The sequence below is a fragment of the Pseudozyma hubeiensis genome, assembly GCF_000403515.1.
Source record: "Pseudozyma hubeiensis SY62 DNA, scaffold: PHS45, whole genome shotgun sequence".
Lineage (NCBI taxonomy): Eukaryota > Fungi > Basidiomycota > Ustilaginomycetes > Ustilaginales > Ustilaginaceae > Pseudozyma > Pseudozyma hubeiensis.
Genome location: NW_012133827.1, coordinates 247,735 through 264,262, shown reverse-complemented (window position 1 = coordinate 264,262; position 16,528 = coordinate 247,735). Strand labels below are relative to the sequence as shown.

General features: G+C 55.2%; 8 protein-coding genes across 8 annotated transcripts; 3 read left to right on the top strand and 5 right to left on the bottom strand.

Moving 5' to 3' along the window:
* Positions 1 to 465: 465 nt before the first annotated feature.
* Positions 466 to 4,503, top strand: PHSY_004516 (hypothetical protein; the record flags this gene model as incomplete). The annotated part of the gene is made up of 1 exon (XM_012335129.1): positions 466 to 4,503. One exon carries the CDS (start codon positions 466 to 468, stop codon positions 4,501 to 4,503), a length of 4,038 nt encoding a protein of 1,345 aa, XP_012190519.1.
* Positions 4,504 to 4,630: 127 nt separating this feature from the next.
* PHSY_004515 (caffeine-induced death protein Cid2) lies at positions 4,631 to 5,434 on the bottom strand (the record flags this gene model as incomplete). The annotated part of the gene is made up of 1 exon (XM_012335128.1): positions 4,631 to 5,434. The coding sequence occupies one exon, from the start codon at positions 5,432 to 5,434 to the stop codon at positions 4,631 to 4,633; it is 804 nt and encodes a 267-aa protein (XP_012190518.1).
* A 369-nt stretch (positions 5,435 to 5,803) lies between these two features.
* On the bottom strand, positions 5,804 to 8,437 carry PHSY_004514 (D-lactate dehydrogenase; the record flags this gene model as incomplete). Its single annotated transcript, XM_012335127.1, has 2 exons — positions 5,804 to 7,406; positions 8,226 to 8,437. The coding sequence occupies 2 exons, from the start codon at positions 8,435 to 8,437 to the stop codon at positions 5,804 to 5,806; spliced, it is 1,815 nt and encodes a 604-aa protein (XP_012190517.1).
* A 761-nt stretch (positions 8,438 to 9,198) lies between these two features.
* PHSY_004513 (hypothetical protein) lies at positions 9,199 to 10,116 on the top strand (the record flags this gene model as incomplete). Its single annotated transcript, XM_012335126.1, has 1 exon — positions 9,199 to 10,116. The coding sequence occupies one exon, from the start codon at positions 9,199 to 9,201 to the stop codon at positions 10,114 to 10,116; it is 918 nt and encodes a 305-aa protein (XP_012190516.1).
* Positions 10,117 to 10,501: 385 nt separating this feature from the next.
* PHSY_004512 (clathrin light chain) lies at positions 10,502 to 11,475 on the bottom strand (the record flags this gene model as incomplete). The annotated part of the gene is made up of 2 exons (XM_012335125.1): positions 10,502 to 10,987; positions 11,083 to 11,475. The coding sequence occupies 2 exons, from the start codon at positions 11,473 to 11,475 to the stop codon at positions 10,502 to 10,504; spliced, it is 879 nt and encodes a 292-aa protein (XP_012190515.1).
* An 865-nt stretch (positions 11,476 to 12,340) lies between these two features.
* Positions 12,341 to 13,676, bottom strand: PHSY_004511 (40S ribosomal protein S11; the record flags this gene model as incomplete). The annotated part of the gene is made up of 2 exons (XM_012335124.1): positions 12,341 to 12,654; positions 13,511 to 13,676. 2 exons carry the CDS (start codon positions 13,674 to 13,676, stop codon positions 12,341 to 12,343), a joined length of 480 nt encoding a protein of 159 aa, XP_012190514.1.
* An 877-nt stretch (positions 13,677 to 14,553) lies between these two features.
* On the top strand, positions 14,554 to 14,916 carry PHSY_004510 (40S ribosomal protein S12; the record flags this gene model as incomplete). Its single annotated transcript, XM_012335123.1, has 1 exon — positions 14,554 to 14,916. One exon carries the CDS (start codon positions 14,554 to 14,556, stop codon positions 14,914 to 14,916), a length of 363 nt encoding a protein of 120 aa, XP_012190513.1.
* A 715-nt stretch (positions 14,917 to 15,631) lies between these two features.
* On the bottom strand, positions 15,632 to 16,429 carry PHSY_004509 (histone deacetylase complex protein; the record flags this gene model as incomplete). Its single annotated transcript, XM_012335122.1, has 3 exons — positions 15,632 to 16,097; positions 16,189 to 16,298; positions 16,397 to 16,429. The coding sequence occupies 3 exons, from the start codon at positions 16,427 to 16,429 to the stop codon at positions 15,632 to 15,634; spliced, it is 609 nt and encodes a 202-aa protein (XP_012190512.1).
* Between the last annotated feature and the right edge of the window lie 99 nt (positions 16,430 to 16,528).

The window sequence follows — 16,528 nt, the reverse complement described above, 5'->3', positions numbered from 1 at the left end:
CCTGAATGCTCAGAATATCTTCCTTAATGCTACGCCTTAGACCACTCGGCCATCTTGCCATACGATGCGGTAGATCGGCTTTTGCGCCTATATACCTTAAAAAAAGATCAAATACTCTGATGCACGGATCGCTCCAATACGCCTTGCATCCTCCACTCAAACCTGTCACACGCTTCACTCGACTCTCAGACTAGCTCATCCATCATCAACTGCCTCCTTAACCTAGCCCGACTTCCCATTCCTTGCGTATCGACCGTCGGAGAGTATCGGAGGCCGACACGCACAGCCTATCTTCAGTTCAGCGCAGTCCTAACGCGCATTCGAAGAGCGCCCGACCGGTCTCAGAGTTGCACGTCACTCTTATTTTCTGGCATGCCGAGCTCATAGAACAGTGAAGACCTTTACGTCTAGCTCCCCTCCAGCGAGGCCACAACGGCCTGTGGGACTCATTCTTCGTCGCTCGTCATGACATCTCCCGAAGAGACCGTAAAGCTTGCCGACGAGATCCGACAAAGGCAGGCAGCCGATCTCCACTTTCCCACTTTTGCGACACGCGGTTTCGGTCGTCGAGACCGGCCAGCTTTGCGGACAACCACCTCTCAGGGCAATGATGGTGCCACGGAGGAGGCTCATCCAGAGCATGCCGCATCTGACCTTCGCCACATCGACAGGGACGATGACGCCGACAGTTCACGAGCGGGAGATGGCGGACGTACACAACAGGATACGGAGGGCGTGACGATGCCCGATGATGATGACGAGGAAGCGGGAAATCTCGAGATGGACTATGCACCCGCCGAGTCAGCCCAGGAGCCTTCCGACAAAGACAAGAAAGCTGACGGTGAGCACTCACGGAGAGAAGGCGAAGGCATGTCGCTGGCAGCAGAGATCCTGGCAGCGGCAGGACCCACTTCACCCAGAAGGTACACGCACAAGCGCAGGCCAGATTCCTTAAAGAGGACAGAGAGCACATCATCAGCAGGGAGAGCAAGCACGAGCTCCTTGGACTCGCTACCGACTTCTCCCGTGCCACGGCGTAAGAGGCCGTCCCTACCCAGAGGCGAGTCCAGTCGAGACTCATTGGCCGAGGCAGCAAGCAAAAAGAGGATGACGGTGCTGCTCGAAGGCGAGATGCCAGAAGAGGAGCGTATAATGGCTACCGAGGCCACAAATGAGGACTCGGACCGGCATGATGATCTCGAATCGAGGTCGAAAGACTCACCCGTGCCGTCAACCAGAAAGCCGGACGACTCTCATCCTGCAGCACAGCAGCTCGACCAGAAAACCCCATCGGTAGCGGATAGGAAAGATGAGACGGAGAAGCGACTAGACAGAGAACACGGCGATGATGGCGGTGATTCGAATTCGGACGATGTGGGCGACGAAGACGAACAGGGAAGCTCAGAAGACGACGACGATGAAGAAGACGAAGATGTTGAGCCATCGCTCAAGTATTCGCGCGTCAAAGGCGGCGTCAGCGACGTGCTCAAGCGCGACACTGCCTCTGCATTCGCCCTCTCGTCCCGCTTCATGGCACTCGGCACCCACGCCGGCATGGTCTACATCCTGGACATCGATGGCAACCTCGTCAAAGGCTTTCGCCTCCACACAGCATCTATTCTCGACCTCGTCATCGACAATACATCCGATTTTGTCGCTGCTGCCTCGATGGACGGCCTCGTGTCCATCTCTGCGCTTGCGACTGCAGAGCAGTACATCTTCGACTTCAAGCGTCCCATGAGGTGCATTTCTCTCGAGCCCAACTTTGGTCGCAAATCGTCTCGTGCCTTCGTATGCGGAGGAATGGCTGGCTCGCTCACGCATAGAGAAAAGGGCTGGCTGGGTCACAAGGAGACGGTGCTGCATTCGGGCGAGGGACCGATTTGGACGACGAGATGGAGGGGCAACATGATCGCTTGGGCCAGCGACAAGGGAGTTCGAGTATATGATGCCGAAGCAAAGCAGAGGATCAGCTTCATCAGTCCGCCAAGCAAAGACGTGCGCGGAGATTTGCATCGATGCTCACTTTACTGGCAGGACGACCGCACCCTGCTCATCGCATGGGCCGACCACATCAAGGTGGCCAAAATCAAGCAAAAGCAACCTGCTGGCGCTACAGGCTCTTCCAGCGCGAGCATTGCTTCCAACTCAACGCAAAATGCAGCATCAGCGCTCAGCAAGGTCGGCGTCCCCGGAGCAAGTGCAGCTCATCCGCAGTATTACGTCGAGATCACAGCCATCTTTCAACTGGATTGCATGATCTCGGGCATCGCACCGTACGGACTGGATTACCTCGTGCTCGCTTATGTGACCGAAGAGCCGCAAGAGTCGGACGATGAAGATGACGATCAAGAAAATGGCTCGGTCTCCCGGGCGTTCAAACGCCGAGAGGCTCTGCGACCAGAGCTGAGAATCATCAGCCGTGCGGGCGAAGAGCTGAGCTCAGACGTTCTCAGTCTCAACGACTACTCGCGGTTCCAGTGCAACGACTACCTGTTGATACCGTCGATCGAGGCGCATGCATACTCGGCGGCACTGCTAGCTGGGCGCAAGGTGCGGCAAGCTTCGACAGAAGCACAGCAGTTCTACGTGGTCAGCCCAAAGGACATCGTGGTGTCAAAGCCGCGAGACGAAAAGGACCATGTCGAATGGCTGCTCGAGCGACAGCGATTCCAGGAAGCGCTGGTCAAGATCGAAGCCATGGGTCGAACTGCAGCGCTGCAGAACGGTTTTGATGCGGAAGAGATCGGCAAAAAATACCTCAATTGGCTTGTCGAGGAGGAACGTTACTCGGAAGCGGCACGCGTAGCCAGCAAGATCCTCGGACGCAACGTGTCAGCGTGGGAAGACTGGATCTTCCTGTTTGTCGAAAAGGGCAAGTTGGGTCTTGCTATCCCGTTCATACCGACGTCGGATCCGACGCTCAGCGAGGTGGTGTACGATATGCTCCTCGCGCACTTCCTGCAACACGATCTCGACAAGCTACTGGAGACGATCAAGGAATGGCCGAGCGAGATTTATTCGACTGCTGCGGTGGTGCTTGCGATCGAAGATCGGCTCAAGTCGGGGGAGGGGAGGAAGCCAGCGGGGAAAGAAAAGCTATTGATGGAGTGTCTTGCCGAGATCTACATTCGCAACCGACAACCGGGCAAAGCGTTGCAGTACTACCTGCGGCTGCGTCGAGCCAACGTCTTCGACCTGATCCGCGAGAACAACCTCTTCACCGCAGTGCAAGACCAAGCTTTGCTGCTGATCGAATTCGAAGAAGACCTCAAGACGAGGCGAACGGTACAGGTTTCGAAACACGGTGCAGCCATTGACCTGCTCGTCGATCACACCTACTCGATCCCGATCGGTCGCGTGATCGCACAGCTCGAATCGCATCCTCGATACCTCTACATGTACCTCGATGCGCTGTTCGACCGGGACCCGCAGCAAGTAACACCGTTCTGCGACGTTCAAGTCAAACTGTACGCCGAGTACGAAGCGGGTCGTCTCATGTCGTACCTACGCGCCATGTCTTCGTTCTACAGCTTTGAGAAAGCCTACGCCATCTGCGAAGAGCACGACTACGTCCCCGAGATGGTCTTCCTGCTCGGAAGAGTCGGGGACAACAAACGCGCGCTGTCGCTCATTATCGAACGACTGGGAGACGTGGAACGAGCGATCGACTTCGCCAAAGAGCAGAACGACGATGATCTTTGGGAGGATCTCCTGGGATATTCGGAATCGAGACCCGCCTTCATCCGGGGTTTGCTGGAGAACGTTGGAGCAGAGATCGATCCAATCCGTTTGATTCGACGGATCAAGAACGGGTTGGAGATTCCCGGATTGAAAGCGGCATTGATCAAGATCCTGTCCGACTTTACGCTTCAGATCAGTCTATTGGAGGGGTGCGAGGCGATCTTGAGTCACGATACCAAGGTGTTGTCGGACGAGCTGAGGAGGTCGCAGCTGTACGCGAGCTATGTGGACGACGAGTCTGTTTGCGCTAGTTGTGGAGCGAGTTTGTTTGCGAGCAGAGCGGGGGCAGGGGTGGGAGGGGGAAAGGGGGATACGTGGACGCGGGCGAGACAGCCGAAGGTGGTGGTGTATCTGTGTGGGCATGTTCACCATCTGACGTGTTTGTTGCCGACGGCGAACGTTCCGGTGGTGAGCGAGAAGGAGGGTGGAGGAGGGGGGATGGAGATCAAGTGTACGGTCACGCAGGCATTTGCGGGAACACCGAGTATCAGGCACAGGTGGAACAGGGTATCGCACGTTGGATTCGAAGCCGAGGATGTGGAGGATGGAGTGGAAGGAATCGCACAGAAGGAAGGTGCGCCGAACCAGGTGTCGCAAACATCGCTGGTGGAGCTGTCGAACTACGGACCGCTGCAACGTGCTCAAGATGAGGTGGCCAACTTCCAGGCACGGTTGAGGTACGAAGCAAGGCTGCGATCGACATTGGTTGGCAAGAGAGGATGTCCGACCTGTCGAAAGGACGGGTTGACGATGCAGTAGCAACCCCTGTGCAGTCCGCGCTTCCTTGGGCGAACTTAGCGTAGACTCAATGCTCAACATCACCTGACGATGCTTGTTCTTCTGTGAAGAGTTGTGGTTTGCCATTACATCTTCGTAAGACACTCTTCTAAGGCCTACTAACGCCATCTGCACTAGCCATCGCCGCCGGGGTCGGTCTACCCTCCCACATCGCTCTCTCCCTCTCCCCTTCCGGTCCTGCCTGTGGACTCGGTGTGAAGAACTTGCACCTCGACTTGAAAGCGTCCAGACTCCTCGCGCGAATGATGCTCTCCACCTTGAGCTCGTTGTGCAGCTGTCTCGCCAACGTCTCTGATGTATTCTCTGCTCGGCTCCATTTTTCCGTCTTGTTCTCTTGTTTTGGTCGAAAGTCCGCATCCAGCAAGCTATCTGCACCGGCATTTACTGCTGCTGATCGAGTTGGGTTCGATGCTTGGTCGGCGACCTGAATGCAAAACCTCACAACTTCTTCTCGACCGATCCACACGTCGACGAGTTCCCTCCAGAATGCAGCACATGCTCCCGGTGCCGGTGTACCGTACGTACTCGTACCCAAATCCATCGAGCTCGCCGAGTTCATCTTGCTCGAAGACAGCAGTGATGGCGATGTTGATTGACCCAGAGCACGAGACCGTGCGAAGCTTCGGTTGAGTCGTGTCGTGATCCCATCGTCCAACTGCCGATACTGACGGAGGAGATCTTTGAACTCCGAGATGGCGAGACACGTGGACGGTGTGAGATTGGACACCTGAGGTGGTGTGAGAGGCTTGAGCAGGGAGGAGGAGCCGAGTTGAATGGGTTCGTATTGAGGTGCGTAGGGTGATGGCTGGTCGGAGGCGTGGGAGGAGGAGGTTGTGGTGGAGGTGGAGCTTTGATTGAAGCGGGACATGGAGGGAGAGACCCAGGTCGACATACTGGGCGAGATCTACGATTTTGATGATTAGGTGATGGAACCTTGTGACAGGATTGGTATTAGATGGGTGAGGAATGGTGAGGAGGGCGTGACAATGGGTGAAAGGGAGTTGGTCGTGCGTGAGGTAAGAAACTTCCAATTGATGCTCAGTCGTGCTCGCTCGGAACCTTCAAAAAATCGCAGGTGGAGCAGCGTCACCTTCCGAATCCCGATTCCACACTTCGGATCGAGCCGCTTCCCTCCTCCTCGTGCTCATTCTCTCCAGCGTCGTACTCGCCAGCGATACACAGACTACATATCACAGATAGAACACACGCACCTTGACTGAGAGGACGTTTTGCACTTTATCTCCGCATCGAACCTCTGCATCTACACCTGAATGTATTTGTAAGGGTTCAAAATACCCTTCGGATCAAACAGATCCTTGATCTTCTTCATGTACTCGATACTCTCCGGCGTCTTCGAGTACCCGATCTTGGTCGCCTTCATCAAACCCAATCCATGCTCCGCGCTCACCGAGCCCTTGACCTCCGAAGTCCACTCGTAGATGTACGGTTCGATGATGTTCTCGATCTTTTCGTCGTACGACTTGGCCACAATGTTGATGTGCAGGTTTCCATCGCCAATGTGTCCATATCCGCACACGGCTCCGACATCCTTGCCCTCTCCGTGCACACCGTGCTCGTCGAATCGCTTACGCATGTCGAGCACCAGCTCGTACATCTTGTTGATGGGCATCGAGAGGTCGTACTTGAACACCTTACCCATCTTTCCTGCTGCTTCGGGGATGCTCTCTCGCAAAGCCCAGAGGCCCTGCAATTGGGTCTCGTCTTGAGCGAGGACACCGTCCTGAATCATGCCCTCCTCCATGAGATGCTCGAGGAGCACCTGAAGCTTCTCGTCGTCGTGATCCTTGTTGGAGCCGCTGGTCTCGATGAGCACGTAGAAAGGGTGGCGGGCCTCGAAGGGATCACGCACGTGTGCTGTAGCGTGCTTCTGGACAACATCGAACGACGTCTGGTCGAAGAACTCGAACGCGGACAGGATCTCACCACAGTGCTTCTTGACTTGGCCAAAGACGGTCTGCACCGCTTCGTAAGAGTCGAGCGCAAACACGGCTACATTCATCGCCGAGGGTCGACGCGGGGTGACGATGGATACACCCGTGATGAGACCGATCGTACCCTCGGATCCGATGAAGAGCTGCTTGAGGTCGAAACCGGTGTTGTCCTTTCGCAGGGTCGAGAGGTTGTCCATGACAGTACCGTCCGGAAGCACGACTTCGAGGCCGAGAACGTTGCCGTGCAAGCTACCGTAGCGCAAGAATCGCAGTCCGCCAGCGTTCGTCGCCACATTGCCTCCGATGTGGCAGGAACCCTTTGCTCCCAAATCGAGCGGCATCATGTAACCCTTTTCAGCAATGTGGTTGTCCAGACTCTCGAGGATGCATCCTGCGTCGCAGACGAGCGTTCCCGCAACCTCGTCGAACGAACGAATCTGATTGAGACCGCCAAGCTGGATGATCACTTCGTCAAACACAGGCACACCGCCACCGACAAGACCTGTGTTTCCTCCCTGTGGAACGACGGCGATGTTCTTGCTGTGGCAGTACTTCATGATCTCCGAAACCTCCTTTGTGGTCTTTGGCTTGAGCACAAGTTGGGATTTGCCATGATACTTGTTCATCCAGTCGTTGTTGAAAGTGTCGAGTTCGCTCGGATCTACCGCCTGGTAGGAAGCAGCTGAGCCGGATTCGGGCGAGATGGTCGTGAGAATCTGCGAGGGAGAGGGCAAAATCTTGGCGAACGCTTCGATGTCGGCTGCTGAAATGTTGGCAAAGACATCGGAGCGAGCGACGGTGGCCAGACTTCGACGCAGCGCAAGCTGTGCTTGTCGTCGGGGCGAGCGCTGTGCAGGAACCGTGATGCGAGGACCAAGGGTCGAGTGCGTCGACGCGGAAGAAGCCGACGTGCTGAACGCCCGTGGGAGTGCCGAAGAGACAGGGCGAAGTGCGCAAGATTCTGCTGAGACGGCAGGGCGCACGAGCCTCGCGAGCGTTCGCCCTGTGGCGGGTGCTCTCGTTGGCACGGCCAACATGATTTGAAGGAGTCAGGTACGATCGACCTAGCTCAGGCAGGAGTTAGTGTTTATGCCAATGGTGAAGTTGCCGTGGACACGCGACGTCTTGACAAGGTAAGGGATGGGAAGACGGAATGTAGTCAAGAAGAAGCGTCGTAATTAACGACGTCGCCGTTGAATGTTGGCCCGAGTCGAGGATTTTTGGTCTGATTACTGTAGCAAAGTCCCTTTTTTTGGCCGATAAAATTGCCCTTGAACTTGCCTGCTGCCCCGCTTTTCGGAGTCATCCCGACTTTTTCGCAGCGTGCTCCGTTTCGACTGACGCGGGAAAATGCCGAAGGCGGCTCGAGGTCTCTTTCCACCGCCGAATGGACAACAACTTCCGTTCAGGGTCCAGTCGCAAGGCTCATGTGCAAGCCGACGGCTCTCTCCGAATCAAGAACGGAAGCTTGGCTAGATTTGGGCCAACTACGCCATTCGGAACTTCAGCGCCATCGGACGAGCCTTGACTCGCTGCATTCAAGAAGGAAGATACCTTGTGAGGTTTGACGAAGCGAAGCCTGCGGCACGGCCAGACTGACGGTGGCCGAGTTCGATGGAGCTCGTCTTTACCATGTAACGGCGTCTTTGTCTCCTGTCAGAGGTCCGCGCCTGCCAGTGCTTCTCCTTGCTGCATCCCTTCGAACATGCAGAATGCTTCTGCAATGCTTACTATCGGTACACCCGACTCTGATCTGGGAAAGCAACATGACGACTCTTTCGTCTCCACGCGAGAAGCGGCCGCTGGAAGAAGCTCAAGCCTGCAACCTGCAGCAGCTTCCGACCCGGCTCTCGAGCAGCCTCATGTCGGTCCGGTCGAGCAGACATCTTTTCGGCTCGACTACTTGTAGTGATACAGCGAGCTCTCGATACGATTCGTGTCATCTCGGAATGTCCGCGTGTCTCCTCAGTGGCGCCGGAAGGCACTCGAGTCAGGGTCTAAGTGAGTCGCTTCGACTGGCTCTCCTTCAAGCTGTGCCTGCAGTGAGGATCATCATCGCGTGTGGAGTCCAGAATTCGATTTCGATAAAAATTCTCCATGAAATTCGAGCCTTGTCGGAAACTCAGCGCCAAACAGACAGCTCGACACGTCCCGCACCTCGCTGTGTGTCTGCAATCTACTCGACGTGCAGCCACACGGCTAATTCCACCGGTTCGAGTTGACAGCTACTTCGCATCGCAGGGTCAAACGACCACCTCCATCTCCTCGTCAATCCTGATTCAAACAAAAGGCGAAGCTCCAGGCCATCACTTTATCGCCACATCGCATCGTCTTGTCATCTGCTTCACGCTCACATCCGCCCTACAGCCTCTAGAGCATCTGTTCAATCGCATCGAAACCGGTCACATCACCTCATTATCGCATCGCCGCTCCGCATAGCTGTACCAAAAGCATCTAGACGTATCGCATCCCCTCTAGCACCTACCGCTATACATTGTCACGGCTCATCGCGGCCTCGCACCGAATCAAGTCGCGCACGGCAAGCATACTACGGCCGGCAACCTCAGCATCCGCAGTCTCTGCTGTCGATCAGACGTATCCGCACCGACCCGCATCTTACCCTCGACGCTTCACCGACCCACCTCACTCGGCAGGATAGCCAGGCTGGCCTGTGCTGCCTCTTTCATTCTCATCACAGCCCATCATGGGTAGCGATCTCGATCTGCAAATCGAGCAACTCAAAAAATGTCAACCGCTCTCCGAAACCCAAGTCAAGGAGCTCTGCCTCAAAGCACGCGAGATCCTCATCGAAGAAGGTAACGTTCAACACGTCGATGCGCCCGTCACGATATGCGGAGACATTCACGGCCAATTCTTCGACCTCATGGAGCTCTTCAAGCATGGCGGCATGTGTCCCGAGACGAATTACCTCTTCATGGGCGATTTCGTCGATCGCGGGTTCTACTCTGTCGAGACCTTTTTGCTGCTCTTGGCATTGAAGGTGAGGTATCCGGATCGAATCACGTTGATACGTGGGAATCACGAGTCGAGACAGATTACGCAGGTGTACGGGTTTTACGACGAGTGCGTGAGGAAGTACGGGAGCGTCAATGTTTGGAGGTACTGCTGCGAAGTGTTTGACTATCTGGCGCTGGGGGCGGTGGTGGATGGGAGGGTGTTTTGCGTTCACGGTGGGTTGAGTCCAAGCATCACGACGCTGGATCAGATCAGGAGCATCGATAGGAAGCAGGAGGTACCGCACGACGGCGCCATGTGCGATCTGCTCTGGTCAGATCCCGACGACATCTCCGGTTGGGGAATGTCTCCGAGAGGTGCAGGGTATCTGTTCGGTGGAGACGTGGTGCAGCAGTTCGCTCACAGGAACGATCTCGATCTCATCGCCAGAGCTCACCAGTTGGTGTTGGAAGGCTACAAGTTGATGTTCGACCAGACCATCGTCACGGTATGGTCGGCACCGAACTACTGTTATCGGTGCGGAAACGTGGCGAGCATCTTGAAGCTGGACGATGCGCTGAATCAGAAGTACGAGACTTTCGATGCTGCTGCACAGGAGGCGCATGGTGTACCGGCCAAACGGCCAGCGCCAGAGTACTTCTTGTGACAGTAGAGGGACCGACGTGGTTGGAGTTAGGGGCCATAGTTAGGGTGCGTTGACTCAGTTGTACTTGTAAGATGTGGGGCTTCGCATGTATCATTCACGATCCATTCTCGGGAGTTGTGATGCTGAAAGAGGTAAAGTGTGTGAGCGCTGGGGCGGTTTGAGTTTGAGCCAGGTCAACAAGCTCCACTCGCCGTGTGCGGAGCCTTTCTAGGCTTCGCTTGTTCAGAGAATCGCGCCATGGGGAGTTCAAAGCTTGGTCGCAGTCTCAAACAATCTGTGGACGGCGAGCCTTGAGGCGCAACAAGGGTAATCTACAAAAATGACGAGACTGTGTCGAGCAGTCTCACGCTGGCACGGCTTCCAGGTAAAACCGATCAGCTCGCGTTCAGTAACCAGCCGCACCAGGAGCCCTCTCGCCCTCCCTCCTCAACTTCAAGTACAACTCCTTCATCCTCGTCAGATCGCTGCTACCCGGTCCGGCCCGTGCGATGGTCTTGGACTGGCTGTTCTTGAGTTCGACGAGCTTGGTGATGCGGTCCCACGTGGTGCCCTCTGCCAGTTCGCGCGTTCGTTGCTCCTGGAACTTGGCGTCGTTCTCCTTGTTGGCTGCGATGTTCTTCTCCTTCTTGGCGTTGTATTCGGCGTAGAAGTTATCGATGTCCTGTTCGGCTTTGGAGATGGCTTCGGCTTTCTTGCGTTCTTCTTCGGCGTCGCGTTTGGCGATGGCGTCGTTCTGGGCTTCACGCCATTGTCGCACGGCTTCGGGCTCTTCGGTTGGCTCCTGGTATGAGTAGGTGGGTGCGGATGTTGGCATGGTGGATGTAGGGGCAGCGCGGGAGTGTGCAGCAGCGGGTGCGCTCATAAGATCATCCTGGAAGGAAAGGGAAGAAAGCAAAGCGTGGGAGTGTCAGCATTTTGCCGCATCAAGGTCAAGCAACAACAGTTGAAAGAGTTCGAGCCACGTACAGCATCATCATGGTAAGAAGCGCCGTTGGTGTTGGTCGAAGGGCCGTCATCCAACTCTGGGAAGTTCTGCTCAAACTTTCCAACCTCGTCGTCAGCAGCAGGCTTGTTCGAGGTAGCAGATACGGGTTCGGGCCTGTCCTCGAAGTCGTCGAAGCCGAATCCACCAGACGCACCGCCAATCGGAGCTGAAGCAGCGGGCAGTCCGTCGTCGTCTAGCGCGGGGAAAGCAGATGCTGAGCGTTCAAAGTCGTCGGCGGATGCACCTGCACCTGCAGCGTTGGAAGAGCCGAAGAGATCGGCATCGCCCGAAAGCACTCCAGCGGCCTCGCGCTCACGAGCGAGAAAGTCGGCGGTGGGATCGGATGGTTTGGACTCGCCAAAGTCGAACGCCATTGTGGGATTCGAGACCGCGGCTAGGATGTGTTTGGATGCGTGTGTGCGAGAAAGCAGGTGACAGCTGGACGATCGAAGATCTGCTATAGAGACTAGTGATGAGTCCTGAGAGCGATAGTTGTCGCGATGGGTTGCGTGCGTATAACCACGGTCAAGTTATGAAGGGTAGAGGCGTGATGGAAGGAAGTGATGGTGATGAACGTCGTTGTGTTGGTTGTGCTCAACTTTGCTTCTACGACTGGCAGGTGCACGCCTGACGCCGTCGCTTCGGCGTACGCAGTGCGTCTGTGCGCGTCAGGTTGATTCGAGATTCGCTGTCGCCGATGCCTGCCCTCTGCTAGCACAGCTTTGGAAATGCGTGATCGATTTTTCGCGCCGACTGAAATTGTTAGCCTGTCTCTTTTGCACATTTAAGAAGCCGTAAACCATCTTCGTTCGGCCCGTCTCTTCTCAAACACGGCTCCATTCTGTGTCTTCATCAGACAAGCCGCACCCATGGCCACGAGCACTTGATCTAGCAATCACACAACGCACATTGCTCTCAACGGGTCATTCTTTGGAGACATGTGCATCGATTTGAGAATGCGAGGGCTTTGTCAGCTCGTTCTTTGAAAAGAGTCTGACTGGAAAATACATGATGACGACGGGAGAGTAGTTGAAAGGTGAAGGGGCGGGAATGCATGTGTATGATGATGGTGTACAACGGATCTCAAAGCAGGCTCTCGCCCTCCTGCCGAAAGAGATCAAGTGTTTTTGGGGGGTAGAAGGACAGTGGTGACTTTTGACATCGCAGCCGCTTCTTCACTCTTGAGTCAAGAGCAACGGAATGCAGACCGCGACGCTCTAGTGTTGGCAAAACGATCGTTTAGAAACGACCGAACTGCTTGGCAGCCTTCTCGGCGGACTTGTTCTTGGACACCTTGAGCACGTTGAAACGAACAGTCTTGGAGAGAGGACGGCACTGGCCGATGGTGACGGTGTCGCCAACCTGAACACGGAAAGCGGGTGAGACGTGGGCGGCAACGTTCTTGTGGCGCTTCTCGTATCGCGAGTACTTGGGCACAAAGTGCAGGTACTCTCGGCGGATGATGATGGTGCGGGTCATCTTGGTAGAGACGACCTTGCCGGTCAAGATACGGCCACGGATCGAAACGAGACCAGTCCAGGGGCACTTCTTGTCTGTTGAGATGGGCCGGGAATGCAATGCAAAAGGCGATAGAAAGAGTCGAGTGGGAATGCAATAGAAAGGTCAGTGATTCAGTTTCGAGCAGTTACCAAGTATTGCCATCTATCAGCGTGTCGCAGGATTCGCCAGCATGTCCCTTCCATCAACGTTCGAGGCTTTGTCGTCGCAAATAAGGGCAGCAGCGAAGGTTCTTCGGGATGTCGATCGTGATTCGATCGGTTGGGAAGGATAGGCAACAGGGAGCGGCCAGCGTTTGGCGGGCAGCGGGTCGGATCGTAGGGTTCGGCATGATACTCGACGGTTTGGGATGCAGGCAGTAAAGTCTGAGTAGCGCTGCTGCTGACTGCGTCGATATCCACTCCACTTCTCTGATCAAACCGTGCTGATGATTGTGATGATTGTGTCCCGACTCCGATGATATCTGCAGCGACTCGACGGCGCGACTTCATGTCTATGAGCTTGGCGATATCAACGGCGGCGATGATACCCGTAGCTGGCCTGACGTCCGATAATCAACAGCTGCGCCAGCTTCCCAACGTTGTTACCATTTGGTGGCCCTGACATGACTGCCCAACCAGACCTGAAGTTCCATCCGTCCTGAATGCAGACCAAGATTGATACCGCCGAACAATGATGCTCCTCCGACACTGCTGCTGCTGGCCTTTGAGATCGTATCTGAAGACGACGAAACAATGCGGATGCTGATGCTTGTGACTTTGGGAAAATTTGGGATGTGATGTGCATGTACTGCTGCTTTTCCCGATTGAACCTTTCTGCAGTGCGACGTGCTGGTGCTGAAACGATGCGAATGCGATAGATGTTGGATTGTGTGTCGTATGGGATGCTTACCGATGTAGGTACCGTCAATGGCGGCACGGGGGGTCTTGAAGCCAAGACCGACATCCTTGTACCATCGGCGGTCGCGGGTGGTCTTGCGAGCAGCCTTGGAGTTCTGGAAGATGGGCTGCTTCTGGAAAGCCTTTTCGGTCTGAACACCGAGCTCGACGTTGGACATGTTGGGCGATGTGTACGGTGAAGAAACGGTGAAGAAAGAGGGACGGGTGACGGTCTTGAGGGATGGTGGTGACGACGAGCTGGATGATGAACAGACTCGAGAGACCCACACACACTGGCAACTGCCACAATCACAAACTGCAACTCAGGCTCAGTCTCTTGGATCGCAATTCGAGGTCTTCGCGAATTCGAGGTTTTGCTCTCCTCGCAGTCCCACTGGCTCAGGCCCTGCTCGCAGGTGCTGCAGCCTGTGCTGGCCCGCCCTCTAGCTGCTCAATCAGTGACTGGCTGCCATCGAGGGATCCAAAATCGAGGGAAAGATTCGAAGAGTGCTCTCCTGCCTCCCTCCTAAAACTATTTCAAAATCTCGAAAGAATTCAACATACTTTATTCAACGCTACAGAAGCGGATTTCGTTTTTTTTACAGTAATACTTGTAGATCACGTGCAAAATAGAACGTCTTATTCGAGGTTCTTGAGCGGTCGCTCGGTGGGAGGTAAAGGTGGCTCGAGGAAGATCTGACAGTGCTGCCCGATGGAATTTGTTCCACGTCTGGCATCGCAGGCGAGAAAGCTTCAGGAATCGAATCAAGCCAGGCAAAGTCTGCCTGCAGCTGGAGAAGCGGCGCTTTGTGTGATCAATGCAAACGGTGCTCATCGACGCTGCTCCCGTACACCATCCACCCACATCTTTACCTTTCGTATTCCGATTCTTCACCCTCCGTGCTGAGTAGGAATCGCCTTATCGTTCAATCTTTTTAGCGATCCCTTTCGAAGAAGCCAACCTTTTCCATTCATCACAAAATGTCCGACGTTGAGGAGGTCCCCCAGCAGGTCGAGGAGGTCGAGGTCGCCGAGGCCGCTCCCGCCAAGGGCGCCATGTCCATCGAGGATGCTCTCCAGGAGGTCCTCAAGAAGGCTCTCATCCACGACGGTCTCGCCCGTGGTCTCCGTGAGTGCGCCAAGGCTCTTGACCGTCGTCAGGCCCACCTCTGCGTTCTCGTCGAGACCTGCAACGAGCCCGAGTACCTCAAGCTCATCGAGGCCCTCTGCAACGAGCACAAGATCGACCTGCTCAAGGTTTCCGACCCCAAGACCCTCGGCACCTGGGCCGGTCTCTGCAAGATCGACCGCGAGGGTAACCCCCGTAAGGTCGTCGGCTGCTCTTGCGTCGTCGTCAAGGACTACGGTGAGGAGTCTGAGGGTCTCAACGTCCTCCTCGAGTACTTCAAGAGCCGTTAAGCAATGCATGCTTGGCTGTTTGTATGATTGATGAACATGTCGGTCATTCGCTAGAAGGTTAGTATTCCGACCCTTGATCACGAGCTGCAGAGCGTTTTGACTGTGTAGGAGGGGAACGGAATGGGTCGACTGCATGCATCATGGCGGAACAGATACGGTGGACGACGTAAGGTGGTTAGTGGGTGAACCGGTGGCTTTGCTCTTTGCTCATTCAATGATGAATCACAGGACTCCCTCAACGGATGGTGCCCTTCCATTTGCGGACGGGTACAGAGAAGAAAACACCCTATCCGGAATCATTATAAACGTCTGACATCGAGCCAGAGCATGGTGGTTCAGAACTGGAAGTGGAACTGCAGGATGCGGAGGAAGTTCAGCCCGGCTCTGTGATATTGTCTTCAATGAACCATAAGCTGACAATCTGCGATTCTTGCTTGCCTCGCTTTTCCTTGCTGTCGTTGTATAGTTCTCGTCGAGTTCGCTTTGACACCCCTTTCCAATCCAAAATTAGGCTGTTCATCGGCCACCCAACTCTATCATCATTCTCCGATTGCTTGTGTGCATGCTGAAGTCATCTTCCTCCCGAGAAACCTGAGCGTTGTCGTGATCGATGTGGAAAAAGGGGTATATATTGCGGTTGTGCGAAATCAGTCTGGATGATGTTGATAAAAGTACAAGAGATGTTGGCTCGTGGTCAAGGTTCAACCTTGGGTGATCAGCGCCGCGGGGGAGCGAAATGGTCGGCTGCTCTATCCCGTCCCGTTGCTCTTGGCTGCTTGGGTGCCATGGCCAAGCTGGGATCTGGCTTGATAACGCAATCGAGCAGGTCTCCATCAGCGAGACCAAGGTCAGAGAGCACAATGCCGGCTGCGTCTTCGTCGATTTCGTCTTGCAATAGATCCCAGCCGAGTTGCTTTGCCATCGTTTCATTCTCGACCTGATGGCGTCCATCAGCCTGATCCACGTCCATGCTGCCCTGCTCGGAGTCCAGTTCCGACAGAAGGGTCGTTATGCTAGCTAAAGGCACGCGGGTAATCCCGACGCCGACGGGCCTGGAATCGAATTCGTGCAGCCGGTCGTTCCAGAAGACGTGTCTGAAGGCATGTAACGAGAGGGGCGAAGAGACGGCAGGATCTGCATCGTAGAGCATGTGTGTCACCTCTCTCAGCGTGATGGTCTTCCTGCGAGATGTAGACGGACAAGAGAGGGGTAATAGTAGCTGGTCAGCGACGAGTGACATGCGCCAGCTTAGCGAGCGACGGAACAGCTTACCAAACGTATAGCTTGAACTCATCTCGAAGAGGGCGTGCATCCGGATGAAAGTGCTCTAGAGGTCTGAAGGGAGCTGGTTTGACGTAGACTCTCAACAGAAAGGGTGTAGCCTAGGAATGCGAAAGCCAGACACGAGCATGAGGACGTCAGTGGGGTCAAGGCGTTAGACGATCAGTGCGCGCTGTACTTTTGCTGGCGTTCAACTCACGTCGTCTCCCGGAGATGGAGGCCGCCCGGCCATGGCTGCTGATCGGAGCCGTTCCGATGATGAGCCTTGATTTGAGTGGACTCAGGAGGGTTGATCAGGTTGCGAATGGTGGATGAGGTGGACGCAGCTTTG